Raw genomic sequence first — 20,629 nt, 5'->3', positions numbered from 1 at the left:
CCTGCAGGTGGCCTGAGGGAAGTCAGCCCGGGTCCCGGGTATCTGCGGGCGGCCCAAGGGCAGCCAGCCTGAGTCCCGGGTGCCTGCCGGCGGCCGGAGGAGGGAAGCACCTCGAGTCCCGGATGCCTGCAGGCGGCCAGAGGAGGAAAATGCAGGTCCCAGGTGCCTGCGGGCAGCCAGAAGAGAGAAGCCTGGGTCCCGGGTGTCTGCCGGTGGCTGGAGGAGAGAAGCCCGGGTCCCAGGTGCCTGCTGGCAGCCGAAGGAGGGAAGCCTAGGTCCCAGGTGCTGAAGGGAAGCCGGTGCCGGCAGCCCGGGTCCCAGGTGCTGAAGGGAAGCCGGTGCCGGCAGCCCGGGTCCCAGGTGCTGGAGGAAAGCCGGTGCTGGCAGCCAGGGGAAGGAAGGCCTACTCTTGCATGAATTTTTGTGCATCAGGCCTCTAGTATATAATAAGAGACTAATATGCTAAGTGTCTGGTCGACCGTTTGACCGTTCAACCAATCAAAGCATAATATGCTAATGATATGGTAAGGCTGCTCAACTGCTCACTATGACATGCACTGACCACCAGGAGGCAGACAGTTGACCGATCGACCAGTCACTATGATGTGCACTGACCACCAGGTAGCAGGCACTCTGACAGGTAGGTTAGCTTGCTGCTGGGGTCCAGTCGATAAGAACTGAGCAAGACGGGCCCTGGAGCCCTCCCACAGTCCCTCCCTGGCCACCAGCCCCAATCAGCCCCAATCGGGACTGGGCAAGATGGCCCTGATTGGCCCTGATCAGCCCTGATTGCTGGCCAGGCAGAGGGACCCCCACCTGTGCACGAATTTTGTGCACTAGGCCTCTAATTCAACTATAAATGTAGTTGAGGGAGGTCCCCTCAGCCCAGCCTGCACCCTCTCCAATCTGGGACCCCTCGGGGGATGTCTGACTGCTGGTTTACAGAAATCAGGCCTAAACCAGCGGTCGGACATCCCTCTCACAATCCTGGACCGCTGGCTCACCTGCCTGCCTGCCTGGTTGCCCGTAACTGCCCCCTCCCCCCGCCGGCCTGATCGCCCCTCACTGTCTCTGCATGCAGGCTTGATTGCCCCTAACTGCCCCCCCCCTGCTGGCCTGGTCACCCCTAACTGCCCCCCGCTGCTGGCCAGGTCACCCCCAACTTCCCCCTCCCTGCAGGCCTGGTCACTCCTAACTGACCCCCTCCCACCGGCCTGGTCACTCCTTACTGCCATCCCTGCCAGCATGGTTGCTCCCAACTACCAGCCTGGTCACCCCTAAATGCCCCCCTTGCTGGCCTGGTCACCCCCAAGTGCCTCCCCTGCTGGCCTACTTGCCCCTAACTGCCCACCCCCCCCACCGGCCTGGTCACCCCACGCAGCCTGCTTGCTCAGTTGTTTGGTCATCCCTCACTAACCCCCCTGCCGGCCTGGTTGCCCCATGCAGCCTGCTTGTTCAGTCGTTTGGTCATCCCTCGCTAACCCCCCTGCCGGCCTGGTCTCCCCATGCAGCCTGCTGTTCAGTCATTTGGTCGTCCCTCACTAACCCCCCTGCTGGCCTGGTCACCTCACACAGCTTGCTTGTTCAGTCGTTTGGTCATCCCTCACTAACCCCCCTGCCAGCCTGGTTGTAGGCAGCCATCTTGTGAGGTTGTGAGGGTCAATTTTCATATTACCTCTTTATTATATAGCAGGAAGATAGTGGAAAATCCTTAACCATTCAGTAAATCAAAAGGTCAATACTAGCTTTTATGTGAAATATAATTGAAATGAGTCTCTCTGAGAATAGTGATTTCACTACTGAATTGCTAATGAGCAGTTGAAAAACAGTGAATTGGAAGTGCTTTGAGCTACTTGGAAAGTCTGTGGTTTTCCCTATTTTTCACTAGTGTTTCTCCATGCCTAGTAAGAGTCAACATGACCAAGAATTCTTCAATGCTCTACCCTCAGAAGTTCCCTAAAATTAAAAAGCAATGCTGGATGCTTTTAGCATATTAGAATATAGTTCATCAGAACTTCTAATTTTATAGATTTAAAAAAATCCTGAAAAACATTAAGAGACTTATCCCAAATTTCAAGACAGTGGCATAATGTGACCCAGTACTGAGTACCTCTCAGCAGGTTCAAGTAACTGTGGGTCATCTGCAGAAGCAAAGCTCTATCTCTATCACCACGCCCTGTCCTTGTGATCCAGAGTTTACATAACAGAAACCAGAATCTTTTGAAATTATGATTCTCAGCAACCTCAAAGTTAGCATTGTGCCATCCTAACGTATCTATATATATAAAAGCCTAATATGCAAATTGTCCCAACAGGAGTTCAACAGGGAAACCGATCACTTGCTATGATGTGCACTGACCACCAGGGAGTGGCGTGGAATGAAGGAAGGCAGCCAGAAGGCCCCAATCGGCCCTGATCGCCAGCCAGGCCTAGGGACCCTACCCATGCAGAAATTTCATTCACTGGGCCTCTAGTTACTTATAATGGTCATTAGTAGCAACTCTCACTCGGTACGTGTGTTATAGCTAAACAATATCAAAATCACTTGTGATTAAATAAAACTGACAAACAGTATTAAGCAAACTATTTTATGTAAACTGATTTTAAGAAAAAAGGAATGAGTTCGTTCATCATTAAAAAAGAACATCTGACATCAATTAAGTCTCATCTACTTTAAAGTGAAGAATTAAAACAAAATTACCTTTGAAGGTTTCAAGTTCCTTCCTGTCGAAAAAAAAAAAAGAAAATGTAAATTTAAAATAATCTATTCCCAATGAAAACTGCTCTTAAGATTATAATAAAAAATTATGTACTTTAAATGCCCAGTGATATTGCTGGATGCTTACATATCAATGCTTTACTGTAATTATCAATATAATTAGCCTAAATCTACTATTTTCAGTTTTTCTATTACACTATTAATTGCTCAAAAAAATTCTGCCAAAATTTAAAATACTGAAATAGTTGTAAGAAAACACAGAGCATTTTAATGCCAGCTATGAGCCATCTTGTATATATAATAATCAACTTATAAGAACACTTAATTGTTCTTCCACTAATAAACTTTAAATAATAGAGTTTTAAGATCTCTAATTAAAAATTATCCAGAATAGGGGCAGTTATTTCCTCATTTAGATAAAAGGGGAAGCAAGTATCAAAAGACTGAGATCTATAACTCATGCTGACACAAAAGGGCCAAGCCTCCAGGAAATTCTGTGCTTGACAATTTTGTCAGTGTCAATAAAGGATGCTAAAATACAAAGTTTCCTGGGGAAATGTAAAGCGAGAGCAAACAGATGAAGGAACACAAAACAAAACATTTTTTACAAAGAAGTTGATGCAAGTATGTCCAGGTTTTCCTTCATAAAATTATAATTCCATTTTCCTTTATTAGTAGTACTAATAAAAAGTAATTTTAAGGAGGTAAATTTACTTAGAAAAGGCTTGCTATCCCACTCAAAATATGAGACATTTTTCTTTTATTTGCACTTTAGGTTTTGCTAAAAATCTAGAGCTATTTTGAATTCTCAAATCTGCATTCCACACTTCTAATTACAATACCCCTCATGTTCCAACATAGTTGACTACAATTAACAGCTGGCAGGGAGGGCTGACATGCTGCCATCTACTGGAAGGCCAAACAGATAATATTCTTGTAACAGCCTAGTGGAGGTTTCTTAATCAGATGATCATCTCACTTCTCTTTTTCTAGAAATACTGAATCTTCATAATACTGCTCCAGCATCAAGTTCATTAACTAAATAAAAGAATATTATTTTCAATCCCATCTTTTCAAAAACATATGTAATTGCTTCCCTTTAGCTAATAGTCCAACTTAATTCTTAAAAGGTTAGGTACAAAATAAACAGGCCTAAAACCTACTTTATATTCCAATAATTGGATGAACACTGAAATACCTAACAGAAAGGCAACATGAATCATAAGAGAACATCTTGAAAAGATATCTTCAACTTACTTCTTAGGAGCAATTACCTAAGGTCACTGATAGGTGGAAAAGATGGTATCACTCAGGTTAATATTGTAATGAGTAATTCTTTTTTCTATAACCACAATCATATACCACAATCATATATATATATATATGTATATATATATATATATCCCTTATATAATAAAGAGATAATATGCAAATTGACCCTCACACCCTCACACAAGATGGCCACCCCCAAGTGGTCAAAGATGGCCACCACAAGATGGCCAGCAGGGGAGGGTAGTTGTGAGCGATCAGGCCAGCAGGGGAGGGCAATTAGGGGCGACCAGGTCAGCAGGGGAGGGCAGTTGGGGGTGACCAAGCTGGCAGGGGAGGGCAGTTGGGGGCTACTGGGCCAGCAGTGGAGGGAAGTTTGGGGTTACCAGCCCAGCAGGGGAGGGCAGTTAGGGGTTACCAGGCTGGCAGGGAAGGGCAGTTGAGGGCAACTGGGCCAGCAGGGGAGCAGTTAGGCATCCATCAGGCTGGCAGGGGAGTGGTTAAGGGGTGATCAGGCTGGCAGGCAGAAGTGGTTAGGGGCAATCAGGCAGGCAGGCAGGCAGGTGAGCAGTTAGGAGCCAGTAGTCCCAGATTGTGAGAGGGATGTCCGATTTCCCCCAAGGGGTCCTGGATTGGAGAGGGTGCACGCTGGGCTGAGGCGACCCTCCCCCTCCCCGTGCATGAATTTCGTGCACCGAGCTGCTAGAGTGAGTGTGTGTGTATGTGTGTGTATCAATCATTGATTTCAGAGAAGAAGGGAGAGAGATAGAAACATCAATGATGAGAGAGAATCATTGATTGGTTGCCTCCTGCACACCCCATACTGGGGATTGAGCCTACAATCCAAGCATATGCCCTGACAGGGAATCGAACCATGATCTTCTGGTTCATAGGTTGACACTCAACCTCTGAGCAACACTGGCTGGGCTATGACCACAATCTTTACAGAGCTTCTGCTTTCCTTCTCTTAGATTATGTAGCAGTGAGCAAAATTTCTAAAAGGCACTCCCATTTTAAAAAGCTAAAACTCGGAGTAATAATTCCACAAACACCATTCTTCCCCAACCCCCAAATTTCAGCAACCATAAACAAAGAACCCAGTGTAGTGTATTAATGACTAATTAGCCAGTTGCGGAAAGCTGCTTTTTATTTGATATCATGCTCACCTTTCCTTCTGGCTGCCTCATCAAAATCATTGGGAAGCTGCTACAGAGCAAAGAGTAGGGTCTAGCACAGTGGTTCTCAACCTTTTTAATGCCGCGACCCTTTAATACAGTTCGTCATGTTGTGACCCCCAACCATAAAATTATTTTCGTTGCTATTTCATAACTGTAATTTTGCTACTGTTATGAATCGTAATGTAAATATCTGTGTTTTCCGATGGTCTTAGGCTCTACAGCAGCGGTTGTCAACTTGTGGGTCGCGGCATGTGGGTTGAGAACCGCTAGCAGGGTCGCCTAAGACCATTGGAAAACACAGATATTTACATTACGATTCATAACAGTAGCAAAATTACAGTTATGAAAAAGCAACGAAAATAATTTTATGGTTGGGGGTCACCACAACATGACGAACTGTATTAAAGGGTCGCGGCATTAAAAAGGTTGAGAACCACTGGTCTAGCAGAAGGCTTTTTCTAGACATACTCTGTTTACAGAATATCATGACCCATGACTGTTGGTAAAGCATACAAGAAACTTTACTTCAGGCAGTAAATCTGTGCTCAATTCTGAAAAACAAAGCTTGGCTGAGGTCATGGTGGCACAGGTAATTGTGGTTTAAGTAAAAATTGTATTATGAAACCTTTATAGAATTGATAAGTAAAAGAGTAACACTAAAAGCCCTGAAATTTCCTAATCTTTAAGGAAGACTCCACCACTTGTTAGCAGTAATAGGTATTTGGAAATATAAAAGAGACAAGAGAAGGGAGAGGAAGGCACGTCACGCAGAGGTGAAAGTGATGGTGTGGAGGAGAAACAATGCCGGTTATATTTAAGAAACAGAAAATTTTTCAGGACATCAGGATGAATGCAAAGAAGGTAGTGGGAGGTAAGGTTAAAAAGTTAGAGGGTTCTGACTGCCAGGCTAAAAGGATACGGTTTTATTTTTAGCAGGAGAATAACATGAGCAATGCTGTGTTTTAGGAAGAATATTCTAGTTGTGATGGATATATGTATTGATAAGGGAGAGAATAAAAGCAGGGAGCACTTTGGAAACTATTAGAGGAGTTTAAAGAAGAGCTTATTGGTTCCTGGGAAGAGCAACTCAAGTGGCAGTGGCAATGAAAAGGAAGAGTCCAATTTGAAAAACGCTGTGGAGAAGACGCAACAGCCCATGGCAACTAATTACATGGGCTAAGTGGAGGAAGCAGACAACTCCATTAACCATGAGGGTTCTAGCTGGATCATTGGAAGGAAACTGAATTCATTAATAATAGAAAACTTAGGTAGAAGAACAGATTTTGGAGGGCCATCATGAATGAGTTCAGTTTGGGATCTGATAAAACAATCTGGAAGGTTGGAAACCTAAGGCTGGTGACACTGAAAGACAATTTCTATCCCTGTAGTCTACTCAAATATTTAGCTCCTACAGATTTCTACTCCTCATTTCCTATTCAGTCATGAACCTATTCCAGTTTAGCTTCCAGACTCCATCACTGCACTTTCAAGGTCACCAACAATCATCATGTTGCCAAATGCAATGATCACTTCTTACTTTTCATTCAAATCCATCAGGCAGCACATGACCAATTGGCAATTCTCTGAGAAAGCTTCCTGGTATTTTCTCCTGCTTCCTCAATTTCTCAGTGAGCTTCTCCACCTCTTCCAGACCACTAAATGCTGGAGCACTCCAAGTTTGGCATTGGGCCCTCTTCTCTCCTGAACTTACATTTTCTCACAAGGCAATTTCATCCTGCTAATTAGCCTTAAAGACCATCTATATGCTACTGATTTCCTGGTTTACATTTTTGTCTTGATCTCCTGTTTGAGCTCCAGATTCATATGCAACTACCTATTTGATAGCTCTACTCAAAAGTGGAGTAGGCTTCTCAAACAACATCTGCAAAACAGAGCCTACTCTTCCTCCAATCCCCTCATCTCAACTAATGGCATTCCCAAGTTCCTCAAGCTTTGGTTTATCCTTCTCCCTCCTTCTCCAAATCTAAAACCAGCAATAAATTCTGCCAACTCTATTTCAAAACATATCCTGAATTCATCCAATTCTTTCCATCATCACTGTTATCAACATTGTATAAATATCCATTTTCTTATACCAAATGTCATCTTTGAAATCAATCATCTATTCAACAAAAAATTATTGTGCCTTACACACTAGGAATAATGTGAAGAACAGTAATAGGAATAATGCTGGGTTTGAGATGTACATATTCCATCACCTCAAGGAACTTCAGTGTGAGAGAGAAGTAAAGCAACAATTTGAATTTTATGTAACAGGTTAATGCTCTAGTAATGACATGCTGAGGATTCTCTAGGAATAAAGAGAAAGGAGAAACTCATACACTTTGGTTTGATAGGAAAGGCTTCTTAGGGGAGCAAGGATTGCATTGAGTTTTTGCAGCCAAGTAAAACTGATGATGACGAGATGATAGGTAACATTTATTAAGAATATGACATATTTTATTCTTAACCATTATATCATACTCTCAGTTAACCAAATGAAAAAAACACATAGGTAAGCAGGAGTTTTAAGTCCTGGTTACTCTCCAAATCCTATGTAATAAAAGGCTAATATGCAAATCAACTGAACAGCGGAATGACCGGTCGCTCTGACATGCACTGACCACCAGGGGGCAAACACTCAAGGCAGGAGCTGCCCCCGGTGGTCAGTGCACTCCCACAGGGGGAACGCCGCTCAGCTAGAAGCCAGGTTCACCGCTGGTGGCTGGAGCCCACTGCCATAGTGCTAAGGAGCAGTGAGCCAAGTGGTAAGGAGCAGCAAGCAGGTGGGCAGTAAAGAGTGAGGGGTCCCAGGCTGCGAGAGGGTGCAGGCTGGGCTGAGGGACCCGCTCAAGTGCACAAATTTCATGCACTGGGCCACTAGTCTATAGTAATAAAAGCATAATATGCTAATTTTATGCTTTTATTACTATAGACTAGTGGCCCAGTGCATGAAATTTGTGCACTTCCGGACGACCTTCCAGACAAAGCTGGGGCTGCGAGGGAAGCCTGGGTCCCAGGTCCTTGCCGGCTGCTGGAGGGAAGCCCGGATCCAGGGTGCCTACCAGCAGCCGGAGGGAAGCCCGGGTCCCGGGTGCCTGCTGGTGGCCAGAGGGAAGCCTGGGTCCTGCGTGCCGGAGGGAAGCCGGTGTTGGCTGCCGGGGGAAGGAAGGCCTACTCTTGCACAAATTTCATGCATCGGGCCTCCAGCGTTATTAGAAACAGTAATGACAATAATCTGTGTGAAACTGTCTTCAGGTTCATCTTTTCTACAAAGACATCCTTGACATCCAATTGGCGATCTCCCCTTATCTAAACACATAAAACGTTTAGTTCTATCAATGTTACAACACCTCATGCACTTGTAATGCAGTTGTTTCCGTACATGTGTCATCTCTACAGTTATATTACAGAGCTCCTAAAGTGCACAGATCACATTTCATCTGCCCTGTCCATGCATGTGCAGAGTCACAGTCAGACCCAACAGACACCTAAGCAAATCAGGATTATCAAGTACTGTGACTACAGATTGGCTAAGAATACCTGCTTTTTCAAAGAAGCCCTTACTATGACTAAAGAGAATTTTATTCTTATATTAAAAAAAACTCAGTCACATAGTATCTCATTTGATAACTTTTTTGCCATTTTTTATAAATGGAGTCTCTTATTTTTTCAGTTCAATAGTATTTTCAGAAGATCAAATAAAGAGAAAGAATTGAAATTCCTTCTTTTAGATTTTACATTTTAAATTTTACTCAATTCAGCAAGTGCCTTTACAAAATTTAGCATAACAAATCCTGAAACTAACACATTCAACAAACAGCACAAGACTCAAAGTCTAATAATACTTCTAAAAGGTGAAACTGCTTTTTAATCATTTTCTCTACAGGAGTTATGATGGCAGCATAAAAACAAAAAAAGCATCAGATTAATAAATAAATCTATGGAATGTTGCAAGAAGTATATTAAATCTGTATATGTCTAGAAATCAACTAAATCAGACACACAGATGCAAACTTGACAGATTGGAACCAGTGGATAAATGTCTCCATAAACACAAACATATCACAGATGGAAGCACACTTTCTCTACATATTACACTGTTTCCCATGTTAAAAATCTAAAACAATGATTCTTTAGGGCAAAATATCACATTCAAAATGCCAACTGTAGAATCAACTCTAACATTTTCCTTAACACTTGAAAACATTTAGAGGAAAATTCTTTTAAAGTATGGTCAGCGATACTTTCTATACAGAACACACTTGCAGAGCGACCCTTCATTATGTCTGATGGACAGCGTCTATCACTGTAACTACCTGTTCATAGGAAAGATCTCAAAAAACTTCTTTCAAAAGGACCACCTACCACTGACAATTACCAAGTCTGGTGTTCCCCAGCATTCTAAGGCCATGAAAATGTGTACTTACAGGCTTGGTGGATTTGTGGTTAACAGAGTAGAAGGTGGGCTGGGGGTTGGGAACAGAGGTGGCCTTCAGCTCGAAGTACATTTCCTCAAAACTGCCTACCTCTTAAAAGTCCCTGTTGTTATTCCTTACACAGATACTGCCTAGGGCAGTGGTCAGCAAACTGCGGCTCGCGAGCCACATACAGCTCTTTGGCTCCTTGAGTGTGGCTCTTCCACAAAATACCACGGCCTGGGCAAGACTACTTTGCAGAAGTGGCGTTAGAAGAAGTTTAAGTTTAAAAAATGTGGCTCTCAAAAGAAATTTCATTCGTTGTACTGTTGATATTTGGTTCTGTTGACTAATGAGTTTGCCAACCACTGGCCTAGGGGATGTGTTACAGAACAAGACATTTTTAACACATCTTGAAAAGCAGCTAGTTCATCATAAAAACTGTGCTAAGTTCTTATTTATCATGTTATTGATATAGTATAATTTCATATATTTATCTACTTTGGGCAAGCACAGCCTAGACAGGGGTGGGCAAACTTTTTGACTCGAGGGCTACAATGGGTTCTTAAACTGGACCAGAGGGCTGGAACAAAAGCATGGATGGAGTGTTTGTGTGAACTAATATAAATTCAAAGTAAAGGAGTGGAGGGGAGAGCAAGAGAACCCTCCGCTCTTTTGGCTCCGCGGGCCGGATAGAACAGTTGAACGGGCCGGATCCGGCCCACAGGCCGTAGTTTGCCCACGGCTGGCCTAGAAAGTAATAAAATGATAGGATCCTAGAATCTTGGCAGTTAATGCTGAAAAGAATCTGAGTAATATGGTAACAAAGAAGATTTGGAATTTTAAAATTTGACCCCCCAAAAGATAATGAAGGTCTAGGAAACTTGCAAGAAAATGACTTTCCTATACCTGTTTTCCATGAAAATTTATTTGATTTGAAGGGGGAGACAGGTAGTTCAGACAAATAAGATGAAGAAGGATGAGACAGAGATAAGGAATATTTATTTGTGTTCTTACTGTAAAATATATTGTTCTTACTCCACATATTGTACAAAGCACCCACATACATTATCCCCTATAACCTACAATACCCTATTGTAGGTACTATCATCATCATTTACTACATGAAAAAAACGAAGCTTGAGGCTGAAAGGCCACACAGCTAGTAAGTGATAGGACTGGGAATAAAAGCCGCACCTCTCTTTGACTCTGTGTGTGTGCAAACTTTACTAGCCAGAATGCAGTTCAAGGGCCAAATGCAGCCTATCTGGATGTAAGTGTGACCTTCCAGAGATATTTTATCCCCACCAGGAAGACACCTAAGCAGAACAGCAAGTCTATTGAGTACCAGAGTCATGCATATGAAACTCAGAGCTATCACAAAATTTCTGAGCAACATCTAGATCCATCCAGCTCTGTGGAAGTACATTCTTTTAGGACAGTGGTTGGCAAACTGTGGCTGGTGAGCCACATGCGGCTCTTTGGCCCCTTGAGTGTGGCTCTTCCACAAAATACCACAGCCTGGGTGAGTCTATTTTGAAGAAGTGGCGTTAGAAGAAGTTTAAGTTTAAAAAATTTGGCTCTCAAAAGAAATTTCAATCGTTGTACTTTTGATATTTGGCTCTGTTGACTAATGAGTTTGCCAACCACTGTTTTAGGAAATTGTTAAAAGTTAAAAGCCATCATCATGGATATCCCAACTTCCCCTGGAAGATACCTTGTGATTTTTTCAAAAAGAGGTCTGTTGAACACTTTTATTCTCACTGATGTACTGAAAAGTGTTCAGTGACTAACCCATAGCAACTAATTGATTACATTTAACATGATAAAATTATTAAAATAATTCTATACCTTTGTGCTACTAATTTTTTATTTATTTATTTATTTTTTTTTAAATAAATCTTTATTCAGATTATTACAATTATTTCTCCTTTTTCCCCCCATAGCTCCCCTCCACCCCTTTCCCACCCCACCTTCTGCCCTTACCTCCCCCCCACTGTCCTCATCCATAGGTGTATGATTTTTGTCCATTCTCTTCATGAACACCCCCATACCCCTTTCCCCCTGAGAATTATCAGCCCACTCCCTTTCTATGCCCCTGATTCTATTATATTCACCAGATTATTCTGCTCCTCAGGTTTTTAATTCACTTGATTTTTAGGTTGGCTTGTTGATAGATATGTATTTGTTGTTCATAATTTTTTCTCTTTACTTTTTTCTTCTTCCTCTTCTTTAAGAATACCTTTCAGCATTTCATATAGTACTGGTTTGGTGGTGATGAACTCCTTCAGCTTTTTCTTATCTGTGAAGCTCTTTATCTGCCCTTCAATTCTGAATGATAGCTTTGCTGGGTAGAGTAATCTTGGTTGTAGGTTCTTGTTATTCATCACATTGAAAATTTCTTGCCACTCCCATCTGGCCTGCATAGTTTCTGTTGAGAAGTCAGCTGACAGTCGTATGGGTGCTCCCTTGTAGGTAATTAACTGTTTTTCTCTTGCTGCTTTTAATATTCTCTCTTTGTCTTTTGCTCTTGGCATTTTAATGATGATGTGTCTTGGTGTGGTCCTCTTTGGATTCCTTTTGTTTGGGGTTCTGTGGGCTTCCTGGACTTGTAAGTCTATTTCTTTCACCAGGTGGGGGAAGTTTTCGGTCATTATTTCTTCAAATAGGTTTTCAGTGTCTTGCTCTCTCTCTTCTTCTGGCACCCCCATAATTCTGATGTTGGTACGCTTGAAGTTGTCCCAGAGTCTTCTTACATTATCTTCAACTTTTTGGATTTTTTTTTTTTGCTTTTTGCTTTTTCGGTTGAGTGTTTTTTGCTTCTTTGTATTTCAATTCTTTGACTTGATTTTTGTGTTCCTCTATTCTGTTTCTGGGTCTCTGTATAATATTTTTTATTTCAGTCAGTGTATGTTTAATTTCTAGTTGGTCCTTTTTCATATCTTCGAGGGTCTCGTTATATTTATCGGCCTTTTCTAGGATATTCTTAAAAAGTCTTATAACCGTGGTTTTGAATTCTATATCCAGTCGTTTGTTTTCCTCCATTTCTTTCGTTTGTGATCTGATTCTTTGACGCCGCATTTTCACTGCTTCCCTGAGTTGGTAAGGTAGATATTTGTGCTAGGTTTCCAATATGGCCCAGTGGGTCTGCCTCCCCACTTAACCTGAGGTGGACACTCTTGGTGCACCCCTTTGTGGACTGTGTGTACAGCCTTGTTGTAATTAAGTCTTTATTGTTGTTGGTATCACTGGGAAGAATTGACCTCTGGGCCAGTTGGCTGTAAGGATCAGCTGTGTCTATGCTGGGAGAAGTTTGGTGCTGGAGACAGCCTTATAGGATTAGACTTGCCAAATTGCAATAGCCTCTGTGCTCAGCTTGGATGGGGTGGAGTCTCAGTCTTGGCTTCCTGTCAGCCCCGCCCCTGCGCGCATGTGCGCTTTCAGTCCTCCGCCTTCCCCAGCTTGAGTCTCCGCCTGAGAGTCCAGACTCCCCCCACAAGAGCGTGGGTCCCCAGGGGCTCGCCTGGAACTGGGGTTCACTGCAGTCAGAACTGGGGCTCGGTGCAGTCAGAATCCTCTGACTCCCCTCCACTAGGGAAAGCCTGTGGCAACCCCCGCAGCCTTTGTGCGCACCGGCGCGGCGCGTGTGCGCACTTTCAGTCCTCCGCCTTCCCCGGCTCCTGAGTCTCCGCCCGAGAGTCCAGACTCCCCCTACAAGAGTGTGGGTCCCCAGGGGCTCGCCTGGAACCGGGGTTCACTGCAGTCAGAACTGGGGCTCAGTCAGGATCCTCTGACTCCCTTTCACTAGGGAAAGCCTATGGCTACCTCCGCAGCCTTTGTGCGCACTGGCCCGTGTGCGCCTTCAGACTTCTGCCTTTCCCAGCTCGCGGTCCGAGGCTTCCTTCCCCCTTCCGCCAGAGGAAGTCAGCCAAGCTCTCAGCCGCCCTTCCTCTCTGCGCGCACAAAGCCCCTTTGCCGTACCTCCAATTCTCTGTGAGCTTTTCTCCTTCCTTCTAGTTGTAGAATTTTCACTCAGCCTGCTTTCCTGTGGTTCTGGATGGTGTCCGTTCTGTCTTTTAGTTGTAGTTTTGAAATTGTTGTGCGAGGCAGCAGTTTAGGTGTTTACCTATGCCGCCATCTTGGTTTTCTCTAGCTACTAATTTTTTAAATTCAATTTTTTAAATGGCTAGCCAGATTCTTAAAAACAAAGTAAAAAACTCCACCCATCACTCATCATTACCCAGGCAGTGGTTTGTTGCTTCTCAGCATTATATAGTCATGCCACACCACCTGAAACTGTATATCCTTACAGGCATGGTCAGTTTTTGGTAGATAGGGTCGACAGTGAATTAAAGAAAAAAAATCATGCATCTCACATCCAAACCTATTCCTGATCCAGAGGAACCACTTCTGTAAAGATTTGCTTGCCCCTATTTACACTTAGCAGTCACAAGGGCTGAAGTGGTCAGTGCACCAAGAGAAGCAAGATCCTTTTCATACTTCATAGCATCCAAACCCAGAGATAGGAAAGGTTTTTGTGAAGACAATATAATAGAAAGGATATGAAAAAACATTGGTCTTATGTGGCTGACATTTCTTGGCTCTGCAACTCTTGGTAAATTATTTTATCTCCTCTCAACTCATTTTTCTTGTTGGTAAAAAGGAGAATACATCAAGTCAAATGGTCATTATGAGAATGCTATGAGTTATTTTAGACTAAGATTTTTAAACACAGTACCTGGTACATAATAAGTGCTTGGTAAGTACTACCGTAATCTAATTAACATCATCATCATAACTTATTTTTTATTCTGAAGATGAGAAGCCTTAATCATATCTGCATTTAGAAAAAAAATGAACACTCTAATAGTTAACATAAATGGTTTGAGAAACAAGATTATAGACAGCAAGATTAATTAGGAAGCTATCAATATAACTGGGGCTACAAAGATGTGGGCTTGAACTTAGGAAATGACCAGTGAAGACAAAAAAGCAAGAACAGACTCAAGAAATACTGGACTGGACTAGGAAATGAGTAGAGACAGTAGGACAGGGAGAAAGAGATGACAACAATTCTCACGTTTGTGGGTAAATCTGTAGAAGGTGATACCTTTTTGAGACAAAAAAAGGTCAAATTTTGCCATGTAAGATAATTTGGGACATGCTGCTCTTGAGATTTCTGTTGGTATATCCAAATAGAGATATCCAGGTAGCAACTGGTTCTGAATGTAAAGACAGAGAGACCCAAACTGAAGACAGTAATTTGACAATAGTCATCATCTGGGTGGTAGATGAGCCAAGGATATTGGAAGAGTTTACGTAGGGAGGGTGTGTAGAATGGGAGGAGGTGATAACCAACAACATAATCCAAGAGAATACCAACAGTAAAGCATCTACAATCTACACTAATTAAAGAGAAACATGCAAGTTAACCATCACGCCGCTATACACACAAGCCATGCCCACCATCCAATCAGGAGCGAGTATGCAAATTAACCCAACCAAGATGGCGGCTAGCCACGGAGCGAGCAGGAGGCTTGAGTTTTCCCGGCGATAGAGGAACACAAGCTTTCCGCCTGCTCTGGCCAGACCTGGCCTTCGCTCAAGGCTACAAAGTTTCAATTATAGAAGATAAATAAATCCCAACAAAAATGGCTGCGGCCACAGAGCAAGCAGGAGGGTTGGGTTTCCCCAGTGATGGAGGAAGCCAAACTTCCTGGCCGGCCCTGGACTCCACTCAAGACTACAAGTTTCAATTATAGAAGATAAATAAATCCCAGATACCAGGGCCTCCACTTGGGTCGCCAGAGGGCATGGCTAGCCTGCAAACCACCACAGGCCCCTTGCTCAGTCTGCCCCACCCCAAGGGAAGCCCACCCTGATCCGGGACACCCTTCAGGGCAAACCAGCCGGCCCCCACCCGTGCATCAGGCCTCTATCCTATCTAATAAAAGAGAAATATGCAAATTGACCGTCACTCCAACACATAAGATGGCTGCCCCCATGTGGACACAAGATGGCCACCACAAGATGGCCAGCAGGGGAGGGCAGTTGGGAGGGACCAGGCCTGCAAGGGAGGGCAGTTAGGGGTGACCAAGCTTGCAGGGGAGGGCAGTTGGGGGCGACCAGGCTGGCAGAGAGGGGAAGTTGGGAGGGACCAGGACTTCAGGGGAGGGCAGTTAGGGGGGACCAGGCCTGCAGGGGAGGGCAGTTGGGGGCAACCAGGCCAGTAGGAGAGGGCACTTGGAGGGGACCAGGCCTGCAGGGGAGGGCAGTTGGGGATACCAGGCTTGCAGGGGAGGGGAGTTGGGGGCGACCATGTCAGCAGGGGAGGGCAATTAGGGGTGATCAAGCTGGCAAGGAAGGGCAGTTAGGGGTGACCAGGCTGGCAGGGGAGGGCAGTTAGGGGTGACCAGGCTGGCAGTGGAGGGTAGTTAGGGGTGACCAGGCTGGCAGGGGAGGGCAATTAGGGGCAATCAGGCAGGTAAGCAGTTGGGAGCCAGCAGTCCTGGATTGTGAGAGGGATGTCTCAGATTGGAGAGGGTGCAGGCTGGGCTGAGGGACACATATACCCGCCCCCTCAGCACGAATTTCATGCACTGGGCCTCTAGTGGAAAATAAAAATTAACCTAAGGAAGAGAATAAATTTTAGCATACTAGTGTTATAGAAAAGAACAGAGAGTTTCGAGAGGTTAGGCAAATAAGGATTGATCTTAGCTACCTAAAAGCTAAGAAAAAAATATAGATTAAATATTTAAAGTACATCATGGAATCAGGTTTTATCAATGTCTTTATGTTATACAATCTTTTCTATTAACAGTATTTTAACTTTAGTGTGCTGTCTGTTCGTCTGCATAAATAAATCTTTTTAAAAAGTTCATTTATGAAGTAAAATAGTGTTTTAACTTTCCTCGAGTTAGCCCACTATTTATTTATAATTTTAAAGGTTACTTTTCAACTTATTAAAATCCATGTATAAGCACAAAATATTGATTTCAACTGATAAGTTCTCATCTAACTGAATTAATCCTAGATAGCTATATAACAATTTCTATTTTCTCTTCATCAAATAAGTTATATGTTATTTTATATGACAATAATGTACTTCTTTGATACCAGTATATGGATAGAACTGGTCATAAATAAAACATGACATTAAACTCCCAGAGAGAAAGAAAAATGTTGGTCACTGTGGGAGGCAACATCCCTCTTTGAAATCCAGTACCAAACCTCTCCAGTAGCAAAGTAGTGCATGCCCTTTGAGACAATTAAGTACCAATTTTCTGACCCAGAACTAAACACTGGAAATGGTAGAAGGAAGGCAAGGAAAGAGACCATTTATTAGCCACAGTAAAACTGGGCTAATATAACCTTGAAGACAGACTTACTTGTTTAAGAAAGAGAAGCACCTCATTTTCTTGTTGAGTTTCCCATAATCTTTCCTGCCACTGATGTCAGAGCAGGTAGGGCAGACAACTAAGTATGTCTCTGCCTGTCCCATTTCTAGATTCGTTCAAAAATGCCAGAAAAGAGAGAAAGTCAAAAGGTCATGCCACGGTTTTAGCTATGCTGAAGACTAAAATAACTGATTTGAAACATTTGAAAGCATCTCTGAAAAAATAGTAACCAATGAGTAAACATAAACTTCAAAGTGGTATTGGGTCATTCACAACATAAAATATTATTCCAAATTTAATAAACTGATTCTAAGATATTAAAAATTATGACACACTCTGTAAGTATAATGTACAAGTTATCACCAATCTATCTTCAGAAAAAAGATTACCTTTTTCTAAAATCTAAGATAATCATAATTTATGTTTTGCTGAATTTCAATAAACCTTTCTTGAGAATGCTATATCTTGTCTTGACAACTCTCAACTGCAACTATGCATTATAGATTTTTATCGCCTCTATTAAAAACAAACACATACCTTTATGAACCCGAATATATAGAATGGCATTTACACAACTGGGAGGAAAAGTTCAGTAAATGGATTAGAGAAACATTTATTATTTTTTAACAATTAAGCCAGAACATAATTTTTTTTGTTTTGTTTTGTTTTTAGAATGGTTGTTCTCTATTTTATTTTATTTTTTCCATTACCATTTATCACCCCCCCCCCTGCCCCATTGATATCAGTATATGGATAGAACTGCTCAAAAATAAAACATGACATGAAACTTTTCAACTTTTCACTGTGGAGACACCAGGAACTGTTTACTAATCCTTTTTTTTTCCATTTTACTTTATTTATTTATTATTTTTTTTAAATAAATCTTTATTGTTCAGATTATTACAATTGTTCCTCTTTTTTCCCCCCATAGCTCCCCTCCACCCGGTTCCCACTCCACCCTCTGCCCTTACCCCCGCACCCCACTGTCCTCATCCATAGGTGTACAATTTTAGTCCAGTCTCTTTCTGCACCCCCCATGCCCCTTTCCCCCCAAGAATTGTCAGTCCACTCCCTTTCAATGCCCCTGATTCTATAATATTCATCAGTTTATTCTGTTCATCAGATTTTTTATTCACTTGATTTTTAGATTCACTTGTTGATAGATATGTATTTGATGTTCATAATTTTTATTTTTACCTTTTTCTTCTTCTTCTTCCTTTCAGCATTTCATATAATACTGGTTTGGCAGTGATCAACTTCTTTAGCTTTTTCTTATCTGTGAAGCTCTTTATCTGCCCTTCAATTCTGAATGATATATTTGCTGGGTAGAGTAATCTTGGTTGTAGGTACTTGCTATTAATCACTTTGAAAATTTCTTGCCACTCGCATCTGGCCTGCATAGTTTCTGTTGAGAAATCAGCTGACAATCATATGGGTGCTCCCTTGTAGGTAATTAACTGTTTTTCTCTTGCTGCTTTTAATATTCTCTTTGTCTTTTGCTCTTGGCATTTTAATTACGATGTGTCTTGGTGTGGTCCTCTTTGGATTCCTTTTATTTGGGGTTCTGTGTGCTTCCTGGACTTGTAAGTCTATTTCTTTCACCAGGTGGGGGAAGTTTTCTGTCATTATTTCTTCAAATAGGTTTTCAGTATCTTGCTCTCTTCTTCTGGCACCCCCATAATCCGGATGTTGGTATGCTTGAAGTTGTCCCAGAGGCTCCTTACACTATCTTCATATTTTTGGATTCTTTTTTCTTTTTGCTTTTCCAGTTGGGTGTTTTTTTTTGCTTCTTTGTATTTCAAATCTTTGACTTGATTCTTGCGATCCTCTAGTCTGCTGTTGGATCTCTGTATATTATTATTTCAGTCAGTGTATGCTTAATTTCTAGTTGGTCCTTTTTCATATCCTTGAGGGTCTCACTAAATTTATCTGCCTTTTCTAGAAAATTCTTGAAAAACCTTTTAACTGTGGTTTTGAACTCTATATCCAGTAGTTTGCTTTCTTCCATTTCTTTCATTTGTGACCTGTTTCTTTGTCTCCACATTTTGGCTGCTTCCCTGAGTTGATAGACTGGCTTTGTGTTCCAGGTGTCCTAAAGGGCCCAGTGGCTCAGCCTCCCTAATTACCTGAGGTGGACACTCTTGGTGCACCCCTTTGTGGGCTGTGTGCACAGTCTTGTAGTTAAGCCTTGATTGTTGTTGGTATCACTAGGAGGAATTGACCAATTGGCAGTTAGGATCAGCTGTGTCTATGCTGGGAGAACTTCTGTGCTGGAGACACCCTTATGAGGCAAGACTTGCTTCAGTGGGGCTTTGTTGATCACTGAGTCTTCCCTCTGAGTGTGTCCCTTATGGATCTGAGGAGTTGTAATCTGATCCCTGGGTACACTGGCTCTTGGATCTCCAAGGAGGTGCTAATTTAGCCTCTGCCTGAGGCCACCCAGCACGATCTATGGAGAGATCTGCAGATTCCTCTTCTTTGTTTGGGGTTGGGAGGTGCCCAGATGAGGCCCAGCTGTGAAGCAATGCAAGCTGCTGTGGGGCCTTGGGCCTTTTTTTGGATGTTCTGGGTCTCTCTGACTCAGCTGCAGTTTGATAGGTAAGTTTAGATTTCAAAGGACCAGGCTATTCATATGCAAAAGCCTCTGTGCACAGCTTGAGTGGGGCAGGGTCTCAGGGCAGAGCAAACAACAATGGCTTCCCATCAGCTCTGCCCTAAGAGGCCCCCGGGTCTCAGTGTCCCTCAGTAATCGTTGCAAGCACCTCTGAGAGAAAGCCGCCCTCGAGTTCCGCCCGCTGCCAGACAGTCCAGTTTCTACCCGTATGAGTCTGGGTCCCCAGAGTCTTGCCCGGAACTGGAGTTCAGAGCAGTCGGGAGCTTGTGTCTCCCTCTGGATTGAAAAAGCCAGCTTTGTACTCAGTTGCCAGCCCTCTCTGCGCATGCGCTCCTGTACCTCTGAACTTTACTTCCTCAGCTCCTCTGAATCTCAGTGTGCTTTTCTCTTCCCTTCTAGTTGTAGAATTTCCACTCAGCCAGCCTTCCTGTGGTTCTGGATGATGTCCATTTTGTCTTTTAGTTGTAGTTTTGAAGCTGTTGTGCGAGGCAGCAAGTTCAGGTGTTTACCTATGCCGCCATCTTGGTTTCTCTTACTAATCCTTTTGATGTTTTTTTTTTTTTTTTTTCCCTTCCTGCATCAGGTAGTGTCCTCACACACATTATCAGTACTCTGCTGAATATTCCAGGGAAACCCTCTGCAAACTTCTGCGATTCTTTCTGTGCACCGCTCTCCTCTCTAGTACTGTGTCCTATGTCCTCCAACTGCCTTGGTTTTCCCAGACTCTCAACTCTGTCTCTTCAACTCAGAGGATCTACCAGGCTCTTCCTGAGTTCCCCTCCTCCTTATACTGTAGCTGGGAAACTTTATCAAGGCAGAATACTGGGGCAATCACAGGGTTCACCTCATTTGTTTCCTGTCTAGCAAGGCTCACTTGTCTCTGTTGCCCAACATCCAATGTCTTAAAAAGTGTTATTTCAGATAGTTTGTCTGGTTTTGGTTGCATCAGGTGGAAGAGTAAATCTAGTCCCCGTTACATCATCTGAGGCAGATAGAGAAGTCTGCTTTTTGTAAAAGCACTGTCTGAGGTAAAG

General features: G+C 43.0%; 1 protein-coding gene across 2 annotated transcripts in view; it reads right to left on the bottom strand.

Annotated features, from left to right (window-relative positions):
• The window catches only part of DTNBP1 (dystrobrevin binding protein 1), a 157,846-nt gene that overhangs the window by 73,381 nt on the left and 63,836 nt on the right, over window positions 1–20,629 (bottom strand). For both annotated transcript variants that reach the window (XM_080656839.1, XM_080656840.1), the window contains exon 7: window positions 2,702–2,724. In XM_080656839.1, coding sequence (XP_080512965.1) covers window positions 2,702–2,724 — 23 coding nt within the window. The remainder of the gene's footprint in view (window positions 1–2,701; window positions 2,725–20,629) is intronic.

The sequence above is a fragment of the Plecotus auritus genome, assembly GCF_963455305.1.
Source record: "Plecotus auritus genome assembly, chromosome: 2".
In the NCBI taxonomy this organism is placed as follows: Eukaryota; Metazoa; Chordata; class Mammalia; order Chiroptera; family Vespertilionidae; genus Plecotus; species Plecotus auritus.
The sequence above is the reverse complement of the archived record's forward strand: the minus strand, read 5'-3'. Positions and strand labels throughout refer to the sequence as shown.